A 20,339-nucleotide genomic window follows, 5' to 3' on the forward strand; every position below is an offset into this window, starting at 1 on the left:
GGGACAATTAAATTGTATAGAAGACACAACAAATGAGGACTACTCCAAGATCCGGTTTCGATGTAATCCATCTTCTCTTTCACTTAAGTGGAGAAAATTCTTTAAAGAAAGCTAACAACTTGGAAGGGAAAAAGGATAAGGACTTCACCTTCTTTGCGATGTCGTGCAACAAAATCAGAGGAATTTGATTCTCCAGCATCATGACATCTCTTAGAATGGCGTTCTGCACCAACTCCTTCCCTGCAACAGGGTATTCATAGCCTTCCCCTTGGTGTTCATCGCTGCTTTTGAACTTTTCCGAGAGCAACTCCAGCAATAACAAAGCATCGATGACTGTCATCCATACTAAATCATCTGGGTCAAGATTAAACAACTTATTGTAACCACCACTGATACTTAGCTTCTCTTCTTTAGTCTTCACAGTATTGATGAACTGATCGAGTTGGAAATTGGGGTATCGCCAGAGAAATTAACTTCTTGACAGCACCAACCTTGTCCTTCTGCATGTGTGAAAGCTCAGCACGAAAATGGTGGAAAGGACCCAAGCCTATGAGTTGAGGAGTGTAGACTTCTGGTTTCACTTGTTTTACAGAGTTGTGTAGTTGAAAGATAGTGGCCGGAACATCCAGTTTACTCTCAAGCTCTTTGATCACTATTTCCTTGATATGCACAACATAATCCCTCATCAGATGTTCACTCTCAACATGGTTAAAGTCTGAAGAAGATGTCATCACTGCTTACTCAGGTTCTATCACAACAAAATTGCTATTTTTGATTGGTATATATATAATAATGAATTAAGTCATGATATACACATGCAAACAAAATTGTTCAAATTCTTGCGTCTTTGATAATGTGTCTAATCGAGAGACTTTATATTTATTATTTAACAGTAGGTAAAACAGGAGATTTGAAAAGCCAAACCTATTGCATTAAGACAAATGTTCTTCATCATTAATGACTACACCCTTTTTCTTACCTAATTTTACCCTTTTTCTTACATTAGGGTTGCAATTAGTATTTGTTTTGCATTAAATCATCACTTTTTCCCTGCATGGATTGCGTGCTTGCTTCTTTGATAATGTTGGTAATTGAGAGATTAGTACTAAATAATTGGGGTTGGGGGGCTGGAATTTAAGTTAAGCGGAAATTCTTAGAATTTTTTAAATCTGTTCCATTTTATCTACAAAATTCAAGCGCAGATACCTTGGTTTATCTAAGTTTTTAGACCATTGTTTTACCTGATCCAAACGTGGGATCTCGCAACTTCGTGGGTCGAGGGGTTTGGGGTGACGGTGTGTAGGTCTGAGCCCTGAGGTTGCCCCAGCGGAGCCTGAACTACAAAAAACAAAAAAGAAAAAGGAAAGGTATTGGTGATCCCAAAAAGAAGAAGAAAAAAAGGCTAAACCCCCAACCCAAGTCTATGGCCGTTTTGCGGTTTGATCACTTTTAGTGTTAACCATGGGCCGTTTTGGGTTGGATCACTTTGCTTGGACTTGGGAGTTGGGACAGAGAAATATAACTTTGAACGGCTCAAGACGATTTCGTTGGGCGAACTTATTGTTTAGACTTTAGACCGAGAAAGTTGATCGATGAGTTTTGGTTTTGGACGTTGCTGTGATGCTGTCTTGTTGACTAATAATTTTGTGGTGAGCTTTATTCACACATTGGATTTTATGAATTATACCCCCGTATATCCACAACCCCAAAAAATTTAAATATTTCTAACAACATCACAAGTGGTCAAAAACTCAAACATTTATGAAATACACCCCAAAACAAAAATAGAGAAAAAACAATCACATTTCTTCCTCGAAGACGTCATTTTCAATACATTATTATAAGTGCAATCTCCACATAAACACAAATTTTCAAGGCAAGCGCATGAACCTGCCAACCCTGCTCGTAGGGGCAGGAGCTAGGAATGGTAAAAAACGCAAATTCATTCGGTTTAAAATGAACCAATGGTGCTGTTTGGGAGTGCTGTGAGGTGCTGTGTGGTGCGGTGCGGTGCTGTGAGTTATAAAATTGTGGTGCTGTGTGGTGAGTTGAAACGTAAAAGCTGTTTGACGCATCACTTTCAAAACTGTGGTGAGGTGTTGTCAACCGCAGTTTCGCGTTTTGTGTACATAATTCATTAATAATATTAATATAAATTAATATTATTAGATAATTAATAATATTAATATTATTATAAATTAATAATATTAATATTATTATAAATTAATAATATTAATTTAAATGTTTCAGTAGATAATTAATAGTATTAATAATATTAATATAAATGTTTCACTAGATAATTAATAATACTGATATAAATTAACAAATATTTACATTGCATAGTAGTTTAACACAAAGTACATTACATAATTTGATGACGTTGGACAATTAAGGAAAAAATGTAATCTAATACGATGCAAAAACTTCAGCCGCAATCATATCGCGGATAGCTGACATCTGTATGTCCTCACTGATAAATGGTTGGTACTCCGAAGTACTCGCTCCAACTCCGCTGGTACTGGCTTCCATGCCTGAGACATGAACAAGGTCGTCATCCTCACTATATGCATTGAAGTCCGGGTCATCCAATACCCGCAATCGTATGAAATTATGTAAAACTGCGCAGGCAACCACGATCTTCACTTGAGTGCGAAATGAGTAAGGAGGCATTGTTGATAGAATGTGCCACTTATTTTTTAGCACACCAAATGTGCGCTCAATAATCGAGCGGAGAGATGAGTGAGCATGATTGAAGGCTTCCCGTGGCGTCGATACATCTGGACCATTTCGGAATACCTCTAGATGATATCTCTGTCCCCTATACGGTGCTAGATATCCACTTTGATTCGGATATCCTGAATCAACCAAGTAATATTTTCCTATAAAATATTGAGACAATTAATGTTACTTACTAACGAAATTTGAATTAACAAAGTAGTTTATGATAAATATTTTCATATGCGTTACCTAGTGGAGGGTGGGGAAACTTTGAGTTTCCATTAGAGAGAACCGTATTAAAAATTCTCGAATCATGCGCCGATCCCTCCCAACCCGCACATACATATGTGAATATCATATCGAAGTCACATGCCGCCATCACATTCTGCGTGGTCACACCTTTTCGCCCAATGAATCTTGTTCGATCATCATTCGGGACTGAGGCATGAATATGCGTACCATCAATTGCCCCGATGCAATCCCTAAAGTAGGGAAAATATCTGTCGTTTTCTTCTATGTACTTCGGGACTGTCGAATATGTTGGATCCCTTGGTCTAATAATATCGTCTGACATCCGAATCAAACTGCTTAATACATTATGAAACTGGCGATGAACTGTTTCCCCAGAATGTTGGAATCTATCCTGCACATTCCGATTGCCGACACCATTTCCTACAGTGTAAACAAACATCCCGACTATCTCTTTTACACTTAGTTGACGAGATGGTTCGAGGCCATACCTCGTGCTCAATTCACTGCACAATTCCCTGAACACCCTTCTATCCATCCTCAAAACAGACAAACATTTTTTTCTATTACCACGTAACAAGTCCGTCATGTACATATGGCCTGTGTAACATGATGTCCAACAAGGTGTACGTGAAATATGCAACATTGCCTCACCAGCCGCAACAATTGCCACCCCCGTAATAGCCGCTAGTTCTTCCATAATAAACTCATCATTTTCATCGACATAGATATCCATATCCTGTTAAAACAAATTAAATTAAACTGTTGTTAAAAACTACTCATAATATATTGACAATATAGATATTATAGCAGAAGCTTGCCCAAACCATTATAGGTAAGGCCAAACCTTTAAAAACTTAAGTACAATCACAAATAAACATAACAACTACAATTAAAATCATCCCTGTTATCAATAATGTCCCGAATTTAAATCATATAACAGTCTAAACATATACTAAGTGAAAATGATAAAAAAAATTTAAAATTCTTCAGGTGCTGCCTCCTGCCCCACCCCCGTTGCGTCCGCGTACATCATCTTCAACCACGCAAGCTGCCAGTCCCTGCGTAACATTGCAGTGAAGTACTCACGATGATCTTTGTTCTGAAACAACTTGAGAGCAAACAATAGCAAATCTCCCATCTCGGCAGTCTCTGGAATTTCCTCCAAAATTCTCATACTATTTCAGCTTTTGTAGATGAAATAGGGGGACTGGCAATTGCATTTGTCCGGCTGCTCACTGCTGACACAAGATTGCCTAAGGACTTGCTAATGTCTTCGCGATAATCAGACGCGGATGCCCTACACTTCTTCTTCCCACGTGTCCCTAATTTGCTTGACCTCCTCTTAACTTGACGAGGTGTCAGTGTGGGGGAGCTAGTCACTTCATTACTCTGCTCAATGTTTACGTCAAACTCTTGATCACTGGAAGAATCAGAGCCGAGATGGATAGAATGCACATTGTCACCAGTGCTGGTCCTTAGCAATTCTTCATTAGTTTGGACTGGATTTTGGTGTGATGCACCTGCAAACATTGCAAATTCACCAGTGGCAAATTGACCGTCAAATAGTGCCTCCAATTGCTCAAGGTTTTCTGGTCCCTGGATTCGAAACTTTGCAACCTTCTTGTCTTCCTGAAATGTATTAGAATGATATTATTTATTATAATGCTTATTAAAGTGCAGGTGTTGAATCAAGTATTGATATACATATGTGTATGCATAGGCAGAAACATTGAAATAAAAGTCATAAAGTGTCCTACTAAAAGGTCCAGTTAATGCATATCAGTTTGATTATAAGAACATAAGGTATAGTCTGGATACATAAACATCAAACAGTGTACCTTTCACATGCTTAACAGATTGTATACATTGACTACAACTTCACACAGCAACCTATATACATTCAAAGCGTCCTAAACAATGATAAAACTTTGAGATAATTGACCTATTTTTGGGATAGTGGCAATAAAATTAACATATAGCAAGAAATTGACAAAATTGATAGATTTACCTTAATTCTTCTCTCCCACCAGTCATTGTCAGCAAGAATGGTGTTACGGACATTGTCCCATCCAGTCCCAGTGTCATGAAGGCGCAATTTCTTCCACAATTTGTAATCCTTCTTCAGATTGTCCCATTTGTTCTTGAATTGTGGCTGATCATATCGCTTCCCTGTTTTCTCAAAAAATCCAGCAGCTATCTTCTGCCAACCTTCTTTGGTGAAGTGTGAACCAGGTCTACGTCCTTCATTTACTTGTTCGACACAAAGATCAACAAACACTTTGGTTTGGGCAGAGTCCCAATTGGCCTTGTCTGGTACAGGGGTTGATGGTGCAGGAGGTGTGGTATGACTCATACTATGTGACAAGACCCATTTTTAAACTTAGATAGAAATTTATAAGCTAAGGCACACAAATGTATAATAATCGAACTATAAAAACACTAATTATATTGACACACAAAGGTTCCTAAATATAATCTTTAAGAACATAACAGAACAATTAAAAGAGATACATATCAAGCTAACACAAGCCATACACTCAAGCTAACAGAGGCAATAGGGAATATAAAAAACATATCAAATGATAAAATAATTTGTCTATTCTGTAACATCATTCTACTGCAAGGATGATAAAATTAGGAAAAAAAAAACAACAAAAACATAGGTTATCCATTAGATTCGACAATGGGGTAAAGGTGAAGTTTAAGAGCTATTCCTCCTGTAATGTGTACTCTTTTAATTATTCTAGTAAATGTTTTTCAAATGCTTCCACTGAATACATATATCTGAATACATATATCTTCACATTCCGATTGAAGGAGGTAAGGCCAAGGATAGAATTCTAGGTGGAGGAGATGCCAAAGTCATGGAATAAACCTTCCTCTCACATTGTAGTGTGTGCGCAAACCAAAACAGTAAATCCCAAGTAGACATGAGGGTAAATTGTCCTGAACTTTGATAAAGCAAAAAACACCCTCCCTATTTAATTCATGTAACAAAATTAGTCCATCACCATATACAGTAAGAACCCCCACCCACCAAACACTAATAAAAACTATCTAGTCCCAAATCCACACAAAAAACCAAATAAGTCTTTGAAACCAACCAACGATCACCACTGCACCTCAAAAAACAGCACTCACACTGAAACAAATGAGAGGGGGAGAAAAGAAGTAGAAAAAACACACACACCCAAGGAAAGAAAGACAGAAGGTCTTTTAAACTTAGACAAGGAACAACACAACAAAGAAGAAGACATTGTATTCAGAACTTATTTCACACGGAACAATAAGTGATGCTAGATAGAGTCTGAATTTCACTCGGATACAGAATAATATTAGCACCAATATGCATTAAAAAAATCATAAAGTTATTCACACATTTGTTTCTGAATGTTAAAGCAACAAAATAAATGCCTTAATGAAGTCATCAAAGTCTTGTAGCTTTTAGAATACATGATGCATATTCTTTGTTTTCATGTATAGAAACAGGGGATGGTGAAGGAAGGAGAGGAGGTGGCCCTTGTTCAAAGTGGCAAATAGCCCATCTGGAGGTTTCAATCCACTCACAACATCCAGGTTAGGAAAATCTAGGCACAATGAAGTATAAATACCCATTGGAAGATATTTGGCAGATAAATATCACCATTGGAAAATTAGTGGGAATCCATATAAAGGATAGTTCACAGAAAGTGGCTACTCGCAATAATCAAGCTAATCAAACACAAATTTTCAAGGCAAGCGCATGAACCTGCCAACCCTGCTCGTAGGGGCAGGAGCTAGGAATGGTAAAAAACGCAAATTCATTCGGTTTAAAATGAACCAATATATCAGGAAAAACACGAAAACAATCATTTTCATATCCATGTTGGGCGTATCCAGAAATGAGAGCAATCCAAATCCAAAAAATAACATTTTTTTGCGAGGCATTTCATCGAAGACTTTATGGGCATGGTCCAAAAAGCCACATTTGCATACATGTTGATGGATATCATTGATATGGTTTGCGACGAAAAGGTCCGCTGCATTGACTGGTTCATGGGCAAGCATGTATTAGTGCAATAAAAGGCCTTGTTGGATGCATCCATGGAAGAGGGTGGCATAGGCTTGTTTGGTATGTAGAGCTAGGCGCAGGGTGGAACAGTGAGATAGATTGGTTTACGTGCGCGTTAAAAAGTCGAAGCTTGTGTATAAGTTTGTCCTCCGCGAGACTCAAGCCGGAAGGTTCAGTAGAAGTGCCAGAGCTGAAGTTTTGAAGGAAAGTACACAAACAACTTGTGACAAAACTCATCATTGTCTCTCGTTGAAAGGGGTGGGGTGGGGTGTGAAGATCCAATAATTAAAAAAACAAAGAGTCAAACCTAAGTCAATGTAAAATAGGGTGTTTTTAAAAAAATTGTGATGCAATTAAAGCTCACCGAATTTGTTTCGATTCTGTCATTGGGTTGGAAATTCAATCACAATAGTCCACCAGCGCAGTGTTCTTACTGGGCTAGACGGAAAGGCCCAAAATTCTTCAGTCCACTTCGGCCTCTTTTCCAGGCCCATCTATCGCCCTCAAATCAGTAGTCCAATCTCCCCTCCGGCGCACCCGAATTGGGACCCATACATAACTAGAGCGGACGTTCCGTGCCTGCGCCACTCCAGGAATGAGTCTGACTCGTCGACTCAGTGTGTGATGCGTGGTGGTTCCAACTTTATTCAATCGAAATAGAGGAAGAAGATACGATGGAGAAGGGTAAGGCAGTGATGGGTTCAGGGCGACGATGGGCCATCGATTTCAGTGATGTTTCAACCGCTCCTTCCTCCTGCGACATCCTTGATCCTCCCGGTTTCTCTCGCGCCTCTCAAGATCAGGTTCGTCTGTCTCTCAAGCGACCTATTTTTATTCTTAATTTTATTCTAATTCTTCTTTTGTGGGTTTGTTGTAGGATGATTCTACGCTGAGCAGGCAAAAGAAGGATGCCGAGGCCAATTGGAAAGCTCAGGTATTCCTTTTTTTCTATGCTTGGTAGGGTTTAGAATAAATATTCAAATGCTATAGATCTAAGGTAGTTGTAATACGATTTTTGTTTGGTGATAATTTTTGGAGTACCCAAACGGGGATGAATTTTGTTTCTGTTTCTTCAGTTTCTTGGCTTTTGTACTCTGGGAAAGGAAGGTTATGGTATATGTTTGTGATACTATGCTCTGAATTCAGACTCGTTCAGAGAAACTCACTAAGACTAGAGTAGGGTTTTGTTGAATTTAGTCTTGTTAGCTGTCCATTTCATGGGGGTGTTGATAACATGGCAAAATTTTCTGAATTCGCCTCCATACTGTGTCAACTTGGGCTGTTAGTATAGTATGGCTGGGGTTGGGTGGATCTCCAACCGAGGTCTCTAGTGGTTTAATTATGCTATGGCATAGTATGTCTAAGTTTAATTGATTATAGAGGTTTGAATCTTTTCAACTTCTTTAAATTGTATAGATCCGTCAAGTACCAATCATGTTCTATACTTTTCCAGTTTCCATAATAATTCTTTGTCAAAGAGTTTGATAACAAATCTTAAATGTATCTGTTGAAAGCTTCTTTTTGGTAATGCCATACTTTTGTTATGTCTTTACAGAAAGCTTGGGAAGTAGCACAAGCCCCTTTTAAGAATTTGATGATGATGGGCTTCATGATGTGGATGGCTGGAAATACGGTGCATCTTTTTAGCATTGGTATCACATTTTCAGCTCTTTGGCAGCCAATAAGTGCTCTTCAAGGGGTTGGGAAGGGTAAGTTGTCTGCTAATCCTGTTGTGGGACGTGTGTTATTGCTTTCATGTGACACAATCAGTTCATTGGTGGCTCATTGATACTGGTCAGAAGTTCTAATGTTGGGTCAGGGTCCTTTTACGGATTTATAGATTTTCAGGGCTTATATTCCTTAAGTGAATAACCACTAACCAGCTTCTTTTTTAAAGAGTTCATAATATATGTTAGCCATTGCAATCGTTTGCTTTAGCTTCCTAGTAGAGGTATTCCGTATTCCCATTTGTAAAAATAAAAACGTAAACTACACCCATGCACAAGGCTTCTACAGTTGGCGGGACAGGGTCGGGGACGTGCTAGATGTATGCAAACCTTATCCTCCGTCACATAATATGTGGAGTGGCTGTTTCTAGGAATTGAGCCTGTGACTTCTAGGTTGCACTCCTGCAACTCTACCACTGGATCACATGCTTTCTTGTAGGTATTGCCATTCGTAGATGTGATAACTTCTTCTCAAGAAAAAGAAGGAGAGGATGGGATTAATTATTAATTGTTGAATATCTTTTTTTACTTGAATATGAAGTGCTTAGCATCAACTGAGAAATCGTACGACAATATGACTTGCTATTCTTTACTGCATGATTTTCCCCTTTCACTCTTAGAGCTTGCTATGCATAATTTGCTCTCATATCAATGGAATTGATACTATGAATATAGCAGGGTTTGTGCAAATATCGGGATTTCAAGACCTTAAGGCGTAGTCCATGAATTGTCGATTTATCCACACCTATTGATTTTGGCATATATTCATTTGAAGTTTTGAACTAGCTGCCCCATTCCAAAATTTAATAATTCATATTATATTCGGCACATACATCTGTTTTCCTCTTGTAGTTTGAGCTCTTATAGAAAGTCTTAGAAAGTTAGAATAAATTTGTACAAAATTCTTAGTGGGCTTTGATTTTGCAGTTTTTGAGCCTTACAAAGACGGTAAAGTTGATCTTCTTGGCCCTAAGTTGCTCTTCATTGCCCTTAATTTGGGAGGTTTAGCACTGGGTGTTTGGAAGGTACGATACATTTTCCTTTCATCCTTTGAGGTATTACACCCTTTATAGAAAAAAGGGTAAATAACCAAAGCCTGTACCGCCTATACATTTTTTCTGTTTCTTGTATTTTCTTATTCAATTTCTTTGATTTTGGCAGCTTAACACGTTGGGGCTTCTTCCAACACATGTATCAGATTGGGTTTCATCCTTACCCCCTGCTCAGGTTCGACTATTGTTCTATTTGTCCTGGAATCATTACCTGAATAAAGTTGCATAAGGAGCAAAAGTGGCTGATGTTGGTGGCATTATTCGTTCACATGAGAAACTATTTATGGCTTTTGTGCTTATGAACTCGTAAAGCACAAAAGGTTCCATGACTATTGCGTTCAAACATATCCTTAGTGTTCTTAGATCATGCATACCATTTGCACTTCAAGGGTCTTCCCTGACATTTTCCATTTTCTCATTTCGTTATCAGGAGGTTGAGTATTCTGGCAGTGGGATTCAGTTGCGTTAATTCACTAGTTTCATATGGAAGAACCATTGATGTTCAGAAACAGATGATCTGGATTAGTTCCCTGAAGCATAACCCCTGCATTAATGCATTCGACTGATGGAGCAATTACGGAAAATGTGAAGTCTGTCTTTTGAATTAACAAGCGTTTTGACTTGATCAAGAGATTTGGGGTTGTAGTATTTCAAAACTTGATATACTTCTTTCAGAATGGTTGTGACTATTAATCTTCACCTGAAGCAGCTGTTGGAACTGTATTCCAAGTTAACAATTGGATCCATTGGAAGCTTTTGTTCAAAGGAGTTAAATTAAGCAATGAAGTGAGCATTGTACAACTCAAACTATCCATCTAGCAGCAATTGGGCTTGCCCTCGTCGTGGCTCAATGGGCTGCGGCCTTGCAATGGGAGGGCTGCATGCCCAATCCAATCTTATGGGCCGCAGCTTAACGGGCCGCGTTAACGAAAATAATCAGCTCAAGCCTTATACATGACGATGATTCAATTTGTAGATAAACAAACACGTGACACGTGGCGATTTGTTATTGATCTAAGATATTTTGGCTCTAGCGATCCAACTCTCCATCTCCACACTTTCATCTCTCTTGCCGCTTCACCTACCACCAGCAGAGAACCAATGGAGTTCACGACCGAGCAACTGAGCCAATACAACGGTACAGATCCATCGAAGCCCCTCTATGTCGCGGTCAAGGGCCGTGTTTTCGATGTCACTACAGGCAAGTCCTTCTATGGTCCAGGCGGGCCCTACGCAATGTTCGCTGGCAAGGACGCGAGCAGAGCACTCGCCAAAATGAGCAAGAACGAGGAGGATGTCTCTCCATCTCTCGATGGGCTTACGGAGAAGGAGATCGGTGTCCTTAACGACTGGGAGAAGAAGTTCGAAGCCAAGTATCCTGTTGTTGGCCGTACCGCTCTTTGAAGTACTTTTTACGCAACTTAAAGTATTATCGTCTGTTAATAATGGTGTTTTAATGTTCTCTAGCTTCTGGGTATTTGTAAATGTGCTGAAATGTCGTGACTTTGATCTACATTTTGAAAATGTTGTGGTTTGTGTTGGTCTGTGTTTAAATGATTAAACTCGCCTCCACGGTCCACCCAATAAGCCTGCCTTATTGGGTGAAATGGCAATTCGACTCTGAATTTTGGGAATGTTTGACTTGATCAAATTGCTGGATAAATAAATGTGGGTTGTGTTATCTTAGATTTCTTAATTCTTATGCTTGTTTTTAATTTTATGGGCTATTATTGTTCATGTGAATCTTTCTGCGAGGATTTGGTTATTTATCTGTTCTGATATGGTGTAACTTGGTGGGCTTTTGTTGTTCTTTTGGCTATAAATTTTTGTTAGCACTTAAACTGTGTGTGTCTTAACTGTTAACTACACTTGAAGTTGAATTTATGGATGAACTCATACGTGTAAGTGACGTGTGCTTGGATTTCCCATGCCCCTTTCGAGTTTCTCAGTAGTGGTATAATGCATGTGTTTTTACTTGAAGTTTCATTATTGCTGGTGATTTGATCTGATGTGGTTTAACTTGGTGGGCTTTTGTTGTTCTTTTGGCTATAGTTTCTGTTGACACTTTTAACTCTTTTTGTGGGTGCGTGTTAGACTTGAAGTTGAATTTGTGGATGAACTCATACGTGTGCATGTGTTTTCATTTGAAATTTCATTCTTGCTGGTGATTTGATAATGATTTTCCGGGGGTCTGCTTGTTTATAGGATTTCTGTTGTTAGCTTCTGTGGTTTAGGGATAGAATGGCTTAAACTAACAACTTGGTTTTGGTGTATATGGACTCTGTTGGGCCTTTTACTTGTCTTCTATTTCTTTGAATCAAACAGGGTTTATTGTCTTCCCTTTAAGTAATGTGCCCACTTTTGAAATTTTTTATGTATAGATATCATTGATGATTGCTTGTGTGCTGAATCTCAATTGGTGTATTGATGGGATCCTTGGTGATGTTGAATCTATAGGCAAAGATTTGAACTGGCTCATGCCATTTGCAAATTGGATATGATTCAAAAGTGTCCTCTCTTGCATAGTATACAAAATACCAATAACTTTTTGTGATCATTTGTTCAATATGAAAGTATATTTACTTCTAAGGCCTCCGAGAATTTTTCTGAAAGTTAAGTAGTTGGCATAGATGGAGATAAGGTGGAAGGCCCAATCTTTAGGAGTTACACTTGCAATGGTAAAGTGTTATTGGGCCAACAAATATGTTGTCTGTTGTTGATGTGGCTGTATTGTGAAACGTGTTTTGCTTATGTGACTGTATTGGGAGAAGTGTTTTGCTGATGTGGATGTATTGGTATTTTGTGTTTTAGTGTAGTTTTGTTGTGGATAATATGGAGGAATGAAATGTTGTTGGCCTCTGTTGGGTGGGAAGGGAAAGTGTATAGAAATTCGTGTTTTGCTGATGTGGTTGTATTAGAATACGTGTTTGACTTGACTTTTTGTGTAATAGAGATAGGACCCAAGATTAATTTTGTTGGGGAGATTAGCACTTGCACCATTCTCTAGGAGTTAGTGACGGAGAAACATGTCTCTATAAGAGTCAATACAAGAGTATCAGTTGGAAGAAGGCATATCTTTCTGTCATTAGGTTTGGCATGCGAAAAGATTTTTTGGTGATGTTACTTGTGTGTCTGGACTGTCATATTCTGGTTGGTTCTTCCAGAGGGAATGCGAAAGCATTAAAGCCAGAATAAATTGTGATTATAGGACTCTATAACGATTGTGCTTACCTTTTTGTATTAGATTGATGTCTTTGTTTGTGAACATTATGCGATATAGAGTGAGTTGTTTCCTCCTTGTATCATGAAGACTTATCCTGTATATGTCGTGATTTCTACTGGTCATATCTCTAAATGTTCCTTCTGTGTCTATGTTTCTAAATGTTACTTCTGTGTCAATATTGCTTATCTAGCATTGTGGGCTTCTGGAGTTACTAATCCTAGTTTCATCTCAAACTGGATGAGATTTTTTGTCGAAATCTGTTGATGATTGACTATTATTTCTGGATTTTCTTTTGGAAAATTGAAGTGTTGAATTCGTAAGATTAAGTACGTGCATCTTAGAATCAGCAACGGTATATTAGTAAATCTGTTTGAATATTCGTCCACGGAACTTGTTTTTGAAACATTGTTCCTTTATTCTCCTCTCAAGAATAATATCTTGTAATCTTTTGCAGCTGCTAATTCATGGACTGTATTTGTATGGTCTCTTTGTCATGCCTAGAATCCCTTACATCTCAAATGTTGATGGAAGGTCAAATACAGTCTCTTTCTTTTCCTCCTCTAAAAGCTCTTCCGGAAGCTTTTTGATGGTATCACAAAGCTCAGTGTGGCACCAACTCCTTCGTACTCGTAGTATTATTTACTATCTACTGAAGTTACCCTTCAAGAAACCAACTGTAGATACTCTTATTCAATCCGTTGAGTCTTTCTGGACAGGGAAGGGATCGAGGGAAGGAGTCTTTGTGGGCCACAAAAAGAGGCCACCTTCGGCCCATTTTGTCTACCAAACATTATCCTCTGTTTTTTCGCCATTTTATTTGGAATTGGTTTTCAATAAACAAAAATGTAGAATCTTCCACGGATGGATTTCCTCCCGCAATTGAAGTTACTCACTCATTTAGACATGGTTAATATCAATATCAATGTTTGGTCTATTGAGGTCGGATGAAGTGTGTTTATGGCGGAACCAAAGGATTGAAGTTTGGGAGAGTTGCAAGCAAGATCCATTGTCTGTCGCAGATGCAACTAACCTCTCATCTCGTAGGTGGAACCAAGCAATCATATAAAATTTGACTCAAGTGATTCCTGGGACTTTCTTAGGTCTACCCTCGTTTAGCTCCACTCTTCTATCCACTCCATTAAATACCGTCGGATCTAAAATATACACTTTAGATGTTCGCTTATGAAAAGACTATGATGACTTTCATAGATTTATTTAAAAGAGACAAATGATCCACTATTTTCGTGAGGGTTGAACTTAGTAATTTCTATGATTCCTGATCCAAACAATTTTCTATCATCCATCTAAAACGTTCTTGTACTTCCAAGATTCCATGAGCTCAACTTGCTAAGCATTAAACTTCCACTTGTCTTTCTCAGATTGAAATTATTTATCATGGTTTCTTCACAAATGCGCGTGACTTTAGCGTGGCCCTTGGTGTTTTCGGATATCGATCCAGAAACAATGAATTTTGACAAAAATTAAATCCTCTCATTTTCAGAGTTGGTTCTCGTGACTTCTAACTAAACTAACTCTGCAGTTTTTAAATGGTCAATTCGGAATTACATGATGGGGCTCAGTCTCACCGTAGAAGAGCCTAACCAGTTTCCTACATATTTTATTAGAATTTCTAAACTAGACAACTGTTAAGAACCAATAAGGATCTTCTTCAGATTTAGACGAGGTTCGGTATACAGTGTCTGTCTAGTTGGTCAAATTTGAGAAAAACTCCAAGAGATTCTTCTCCTACCTTGGAACCCTCTTCTTCTGGCATCTGTTCATGTCATTTTCATGCGAGAAGTGAGAGCACTTGAGTGGCATTCGACTTAAATTTATGTTCTTTATTTATGGTTTAATTCAGTGTATGGGTATCTTAGCTTGTAACGTAGTATTAGTTTAAGAAAACCCAGATCAGAGAGTACCGTTTTATCGATTGGGTCATTGTTTTTGACAGTACCCGTTCAGATATTTTGATTTTTCTTGGAGAAGATCCAGTCAAATACAAAGTTAATAGAAACCCAGATCATAGAGGTTGTATCTTTTGTTGTTGCTTTCAGATTGCACAGGGTAAAGGGGACATTGTAAGTTGGGTTGGCGCTATTTCTCTGTGTTGATTGATTGATGGTGGAGGTGGAGGAAGGGAGTCTCGAATTCCCAATTGAGGCTGTGGAGGAAGATGAGTCAAAAGGAGGATTCTGTGATTGTTTTTGGGCTCCAATGTATTGGCTCAAAATGCTTGCCGATGAAATGCATTGGAGTTTTGTGTTTGGAGTGGTGGTTGTCTATGGAATAAGCCAAGGTTTGGGTGGATCTCTTGCCCGTGTAGGCACAGAGTACTACATGAAGGATGTCCAGAAAGTGCAGCCTTCTGAGGCTCAGATTTATGCAGGAATTACTTCAATACCTTGGTTGGTCAAACCTCTCTGGGGGCTACTTACTGATGTTCTTCCAATTTTGGGATATCGTAGGCGGCCTTACTTTGTTTTAGCAGGTAAAGACTCATTCTTGCTTCTTATTTCTTTACAGTTATATTTTTCTTGCAAATATATGTTTCTTTTTTTACCTATATGCATATTGAATTTTACCCATGAAACAGATTGTGCGTCTCTGGTTGTGGTGCTGATAATTATTAGCATGTATTGGGATTAATTATTCAGTCTTTTGATATAGATAGAGTTGGTTGTTTATTTTGTTGAACTGTTGCCCTTCACTTGCATTTGGGGGAAGGTTTTGTTTTTACCTCATTTGTTCTAATTTACTGTCTGTTCTGTCAAAATCATGAGTGAGATTTGCAAACTTCATTTATTTTGCTATCAACAGTGGTTAGGCTGCTGGAGTTAACAAGAGTAAATATTTGTAGGAATCTTTTATTATGAGTGGAAACATTACTAAGATGATAAGCTAATCCAAACTGTAAGCGGGTATTTGATAAAATATGGGATCGGACCATTATAGTTGACAGATTTCACATCATGTAGAAGTTCAGATAATTGATCTTTTTCTTTATGGAGAATAAAAGAGGCCTGTATAATAATATGGCATACACCATATAAACACTACATAAGGGATTGGGGTTTTCCTGTGAATGCTGGAAGAAGAGACTTCCGTTACGATCAGAAATCTCATATAACGTGGTGTTTGTTTTGGAGAAATCAATATCACACTACTGTGTGCATGCACCAATTTCTAGCTTAAGCATTCAACATTGTCCTCTTTCTGTAAGCATTTAACATTGAAAGAAAGCGACGTACAGAGGATGGATGGATGGAATAACATCAATTATTATTGTCTATTTTTATTATAAACCTGGGAGGGTAGTGTTTTGTGTTCCTGAACAGTGTCATTTCCTTGGATTTAATATCCTCTTTTTTTTAAAAATTTTTTATTGGTCCTTCAACTTAACTATCAGGGCTTCCCATCATGCCTGTGACATGTAAAACGGTCCTTTGCTTTGAGTGTTGGACTACAAATTTTACATCTGGAAGAAATGTTTGAAGCAACAAAGGAGTAATACAAAAAACAATTATACTATTGACTCGAACCACTTTATCAGATTTCAATTTTCTGAATTCAGGAATTCTCGGTCTGATCTCCATGCTATTTTTATCATTGCATAAAAAGCTGCACCTTGCACTTGCCCTCTTGTCACTCACTGCCTTAAGTGCCGGGTCAGCAATAGCGGATGTAACTGTGGATGCATGTGTTGCACAGAACAGTATTAGTCATCCTTCCCTTGCTCCTGACATGCAAAGCTTATGTGCCTTGAGTTCCTCGATTGGAGCACTATTCGGATTCTCTATTAGTGGGATTTTTATTCACCTCATCGGCCCTAAGGTTTACTTAGCTTTGACTCTTTTTGATTCTGTAGTTTGATTTCTTCAATTTTATTATTTTCTTAATGATATATCTGTTTTCCTTGCTTCCCTGGTAGAGGGTGTTTGGCTTGCAGACAGTCCCGGCTGGACTTCTATTATCAGTTGGAATCCTGCTTAAAGAGCCTTGCACACCCAATTTTGATTATGGGCAGGTATTCTTCATCTATCGCGTCTTTCTTTGCTATATTCACTATTTTACACTTATATTACAATATTTTCTTCCTCATTTAGGTAAAACAGAAGTTTCTTGACGCTGGCAAGACTATGTGGACAACATTGAAATTGCCTGATGTTTGGAGGCCATGTTTGTATATGTATTTATCCCTTGCAGTAAGCTTGAATATTCACGAAGGACTGTTCTATTGGTACACGGACTCAAAGAGCGGTCCATCTTTCTCTCAGGTATATTATTCTGCACTTGGTATTTTCTCCGATTTTGAAGACAAATGCCAAATTATTTCAGCATTACTGGAATCATGACAAAATTAGTTATGTTGCCTGTAATATTCATCGTTTTTTATTTTTTATTTTCATGTCTTGTGCAGGAGACTGTCGGCTTCATATTTTCTATTGGTTCAGTTGGCTCGCTATTGGGGGCAATACTATACCAAAATGTTCTAAAGGAACACCCTTTCCGCGACTTGCTTTTCTGGACTCAGTTGCTATTTGGCTTGTCAGGAATGCTAGATTTGATGTTAGTACTGCGACTAAACCTCAAACTCGGAGTACCGGATTATTTTTTCATTGTGATTGACGAAAGTGTGTCTCATATGATCGGAAGACTGAAATGGATGCCTCTTCTTGTACTCAGTTCCAAGCTTTGCCCATCTGGCATTGAAGGCACCTTTTTCGCTCTTCTCATGTCAATCGAGAATGTTGGAGTTTTTTCATCATCTTGGGGAGGTGGGTTTCTGCTTCATCTGTTGGATGTTACTCGAACACGGTTTGATAATCTATGGCTGGCCATTTTGATCCGAAACATATTGAGAGTAACTCCTCTATGTCTCCTGTTTTTGGTTCCGAGAAGTGATCCTATCTCTTCCATTCTTCCAGCTGAAATGTTAGGTGTAAAAGAGGTTGATGAAGCTTCAGAAAGTGATAATATTGAAATGGTCTCTCTTGTGAATAACATGGATGCTGGTAGATAGCATTGACGTCATCCAAGATATGCATTTACAGGTAAATTTCCCAAATGGTGAATATGAAAATGCATGATCATGTGTGCTATTGTAGGTTCTATCTTCTCCATGTAACTTCGAAAAATCGATAGCGAGATCATTGGATTATGGAAATTTATTGATTCTTCACTAGAGTTTTAGGAACACTTTTGGTTGTATGTTGAATATAATTTCAGTCACTGAGGGACGGACAGGTTTTGTTATAGTGTTCAACGTTATGATTGTTACGGTTCAAATTTATCTCATATTGGATGTTCAAATGGTAAATTTGTATGTTGTTGTTTTTTCCTTCCCTTTTCTTTCATTAGGCTAAAAATATTGCAAAGATGTTGCCTCGATGATGTGCGTTTAGCAGCTTAGTTGACATTATTTGGGTTAATTTTAGCAGTATTTTCGAAGGTGAAAATAGGTTTATGTTTAATTCTTACTTTAAAGAAAACTAATAAACCTTTTCATGCGCTCCGTTGGGCTTTCAACGGGCCTAGAACAACTCACACGTTAAAGTTGGGCTTCAGTGGGCCACTCCGAAGCCCAACAGGAATTAAATTTTGGAAAATGACATATTAATACCACTTTTAAAACTGTTGGACATCTAGATCCACTTCAAAAAACTTTATCCCTCATAAGTCCATTTTTATTTTTTATAATATTTAAATCATTTAAATTTTATCTTATTCCTTTTTTACCCTTTTTAAAGAGGATTAGATCTAATATAGTTTTCTCTCTTGTTATATGCTACATCTCTCTTATCTCACTACATCTTCTCTCTCTACTACATCTATCTCTTATCACAATAACTTTCTCTCTCCTACTGCGTCTCTATCTCATCACAACAACTTTTTGTCTCCTATTGAATCTCTCTCTTTACTACGTCTTTCTCTCTCTCTCATCTCTTTTTATGTCTATCGTTTTGGTCCAAATATGACTGGGCATTATGCGTCTCTATGAGGGGAGTCTAATGGTGATGGTGGTATTGCAAATTATTGTCGAAATCGATCGGATCTGAAGTTTTTATCCAAATTATAACGCTGGCCGAAACAGTAACATTGGTAACACTAGGCGATCAATGTTACTATTTGAAATAGTAACATTGACCGAACAATGTTACTATTTTAAAACGGCCATATCCGATGATCGTTTTGGCCCATACATGACTGGGTATTGTGCGTCTCAGTGAGGGGATTCTAATGGTAGTGGTGGTATGGCGAACCGTCGCTAAAATCGACCGGATCTGAAGTTTTTTCAAAATAGTAACACTGGCCGACCAATGTTACTGTTTTGAAATAGTAACATTGGTAACACTTATCAACCAATGTTTTAGTTTTGAAACAGTAACATTGACCAATGTTACTGTTTTAAAATGGCCAAATCCGATGGCCGTTTTGGGCCGTACCTGACTGGGCATTGTGTGCTTCAATGAGGGGAGTCCAACTGTGATGGTGGTATGGAGAACCGCCACTGAAATCGATCGGATCTGAAGTTTTTTTTCCAAATAATAACATTGGACGACCAATGTTACTGTTTTGAAACAGTAACATTGGCCGAGATGGATTTGATTACCAGAAGATGTCTTCCCCGATTTCCAAATCGTAGCAATAAAGCAAATCCCATCTCGGCTCTCGAGATGCTCTCTTGTTTATCCTTTATTTCTTTATGTGTTTTTATCTTCTTGTTTTTTTTTACTTTCTTGGAAGGATAATGTTGTTTTTCTAGCTAATTCTCACTTATTTTGTTCGGAAATCGAAAACCCTAGAATGTCTGGTTCTGTCTGTGAATTTTTGCATTCAGATCTACGAAGTTACCACGTTTTTGAGGTTTATGTGGTTTGAATTTTGTTTTGTTTGGTGTGTTGGCAGCTTGAATTTGGAGGTCGAATGGATGTTGGCGGTAGTAGTGGTGGTAATGGGGGCCAGCGTAGAATTTCAAAGTTGTGATGAGAGAGATGCAATAGGAGAGAGAAAGTTATTGTGATAAGAGAAGAGAAGTGTAGTTGTGGGAGGAAGATAAGGATAAAAAAGTAATTAGCATATTAGTGGTACCTTAGACGGATAAAGTTTTTTGGACTAGACCTAAGTGTCCAAAAGTTTCACAAGTGGTACCGGCCTGGAATTTTCCCATTAAATTTTAAACTTGGCCCACTTCAGTCTTCAGCTTTGAAGTTGGGGCTTCAAAGGGCCATCCAATTAAGCCCAACGCGATTCAAACGGAGCCCTAGGGGCTAGGGCTACGAGTCTGTCTTTCTAGACTACAGGTCTATAGAATA

At 38.2% G+C, this 20,339-nt stretch overlaps 4 protein-coding genes across 4 annotated transcripts; 3 read left to right on the forward strand and 1 right to left on the reverse strand.

The window, feature by feature from the left end:
• Positions 1 to 4,140: 4,140 nt before the first annotated feature.
• LOC119996090 lies at positions 4,141 to 6,585 on the reverse strand. The gene is made up of 5 exons (XM_038842606.1): positions 6,424 to 6,585; positions 6,053 to 6,112; positions 5,775 to 5,947; positions 4,979 to 5,324; positions 4,141 to 4,599 (listed from the first exon to the last, which is right to left on the reverse strand). Exons 1-5 carry the CDS (start codon positions 6,583 to 6,585, stop codon positions 4,141 to 4,143), a joined length of 1,200 nt encoding a protein of 399 aa, XP_038698534.1.
• Positions 6,586 to 7,557: 972 nt separating this feature from the next.
• LOC119997517 (ER membrane protein complex subunit 4-like) lies at positions 7,558 to 10,582 on the forward strand. Its single transcript, XM_038844603.1, has 6 exons — positions 7,558 to 7,824; positions 7,899 to 7,955; positions 8,577 to 8,730; positions 9,676 to 9,773; positions 9,910 to 9,975; positions 10,231 to 10,582. Exons 1-6 carry the CDS (start codon positions 7,696 to 7,698, stop codon positions 10,267 to 10,269), a joined length of 543 nt encoding a protein of 180 aa, XP_038700531.1. The 5' UTR covers positions 7,558 to 7,695; the 3' UTR covers positions 10,270 to 10,582.
• Positions 10,583 to 10,818: 236 nt separating this feature from the next.
• On the forward strand, positions 10,819 to 11,488 carry LOC119997518 (probable steroid-binding protein 3). Its single transcript, XM_038844605.1, has one exon. The coding sequence runs from the start codon at positions 10,902 to 10,904 to the stop codon at positions 11,202 to 11,204; it is 303 nt and encodes a 100-aa protein (XP_038700533.1). The 5' UTR covers positions 10,819 to 10,901; the 3' UTR covers positions 11,205 to 11,488.
• Positions 11,489 to 14,566: 3,078 nt separating this feature from the next.
• LOC119997832 (probable folate-biopterin transporter 2) lies at positions 14,567 to 18,349 on the forward strand. Its single transcript, XM_038845034.1, has 5 exons — positions 14,567 to 15,514; positions 16,598 to 16,857; positions 16,955 to 17,050; positions 17,130 to 17,300; positions 17,444 to 18,349. The coding sequence occupies exons 1-5, from the start codon at positions 15,145 to 15,147 to the stop codon at positions 18,044 to 18,046; spliced, it is 1,500 nt and encodes a 499-aa protein (XP_038700962.1). The 5' UTR covers positions 14,567 to 15,144; the 3' UTR covers positions 18,047 to 18,349.
• The last annotated feature ends 1,990 nt before the right edge of the window (positions 18,350 to 20,339 follow it).

The sequence above is a fragment of the Tripterygium wilfordii genome, chromosome 4, assembly GCF_013401445.1.
Source record: "Tripterygium wilfordii isolate XIE 37 chromosome 4, ASM1340144v1, whole genome shotgun sequence".
In the NCBI taxonomy this organism is placed as follows: Eukaryota; Viridiplantae; Streptophyta; class Magnoliopsida; order Celastrales; family Celastraceae; genus Tripterygium; species Tripterygium wilfordii.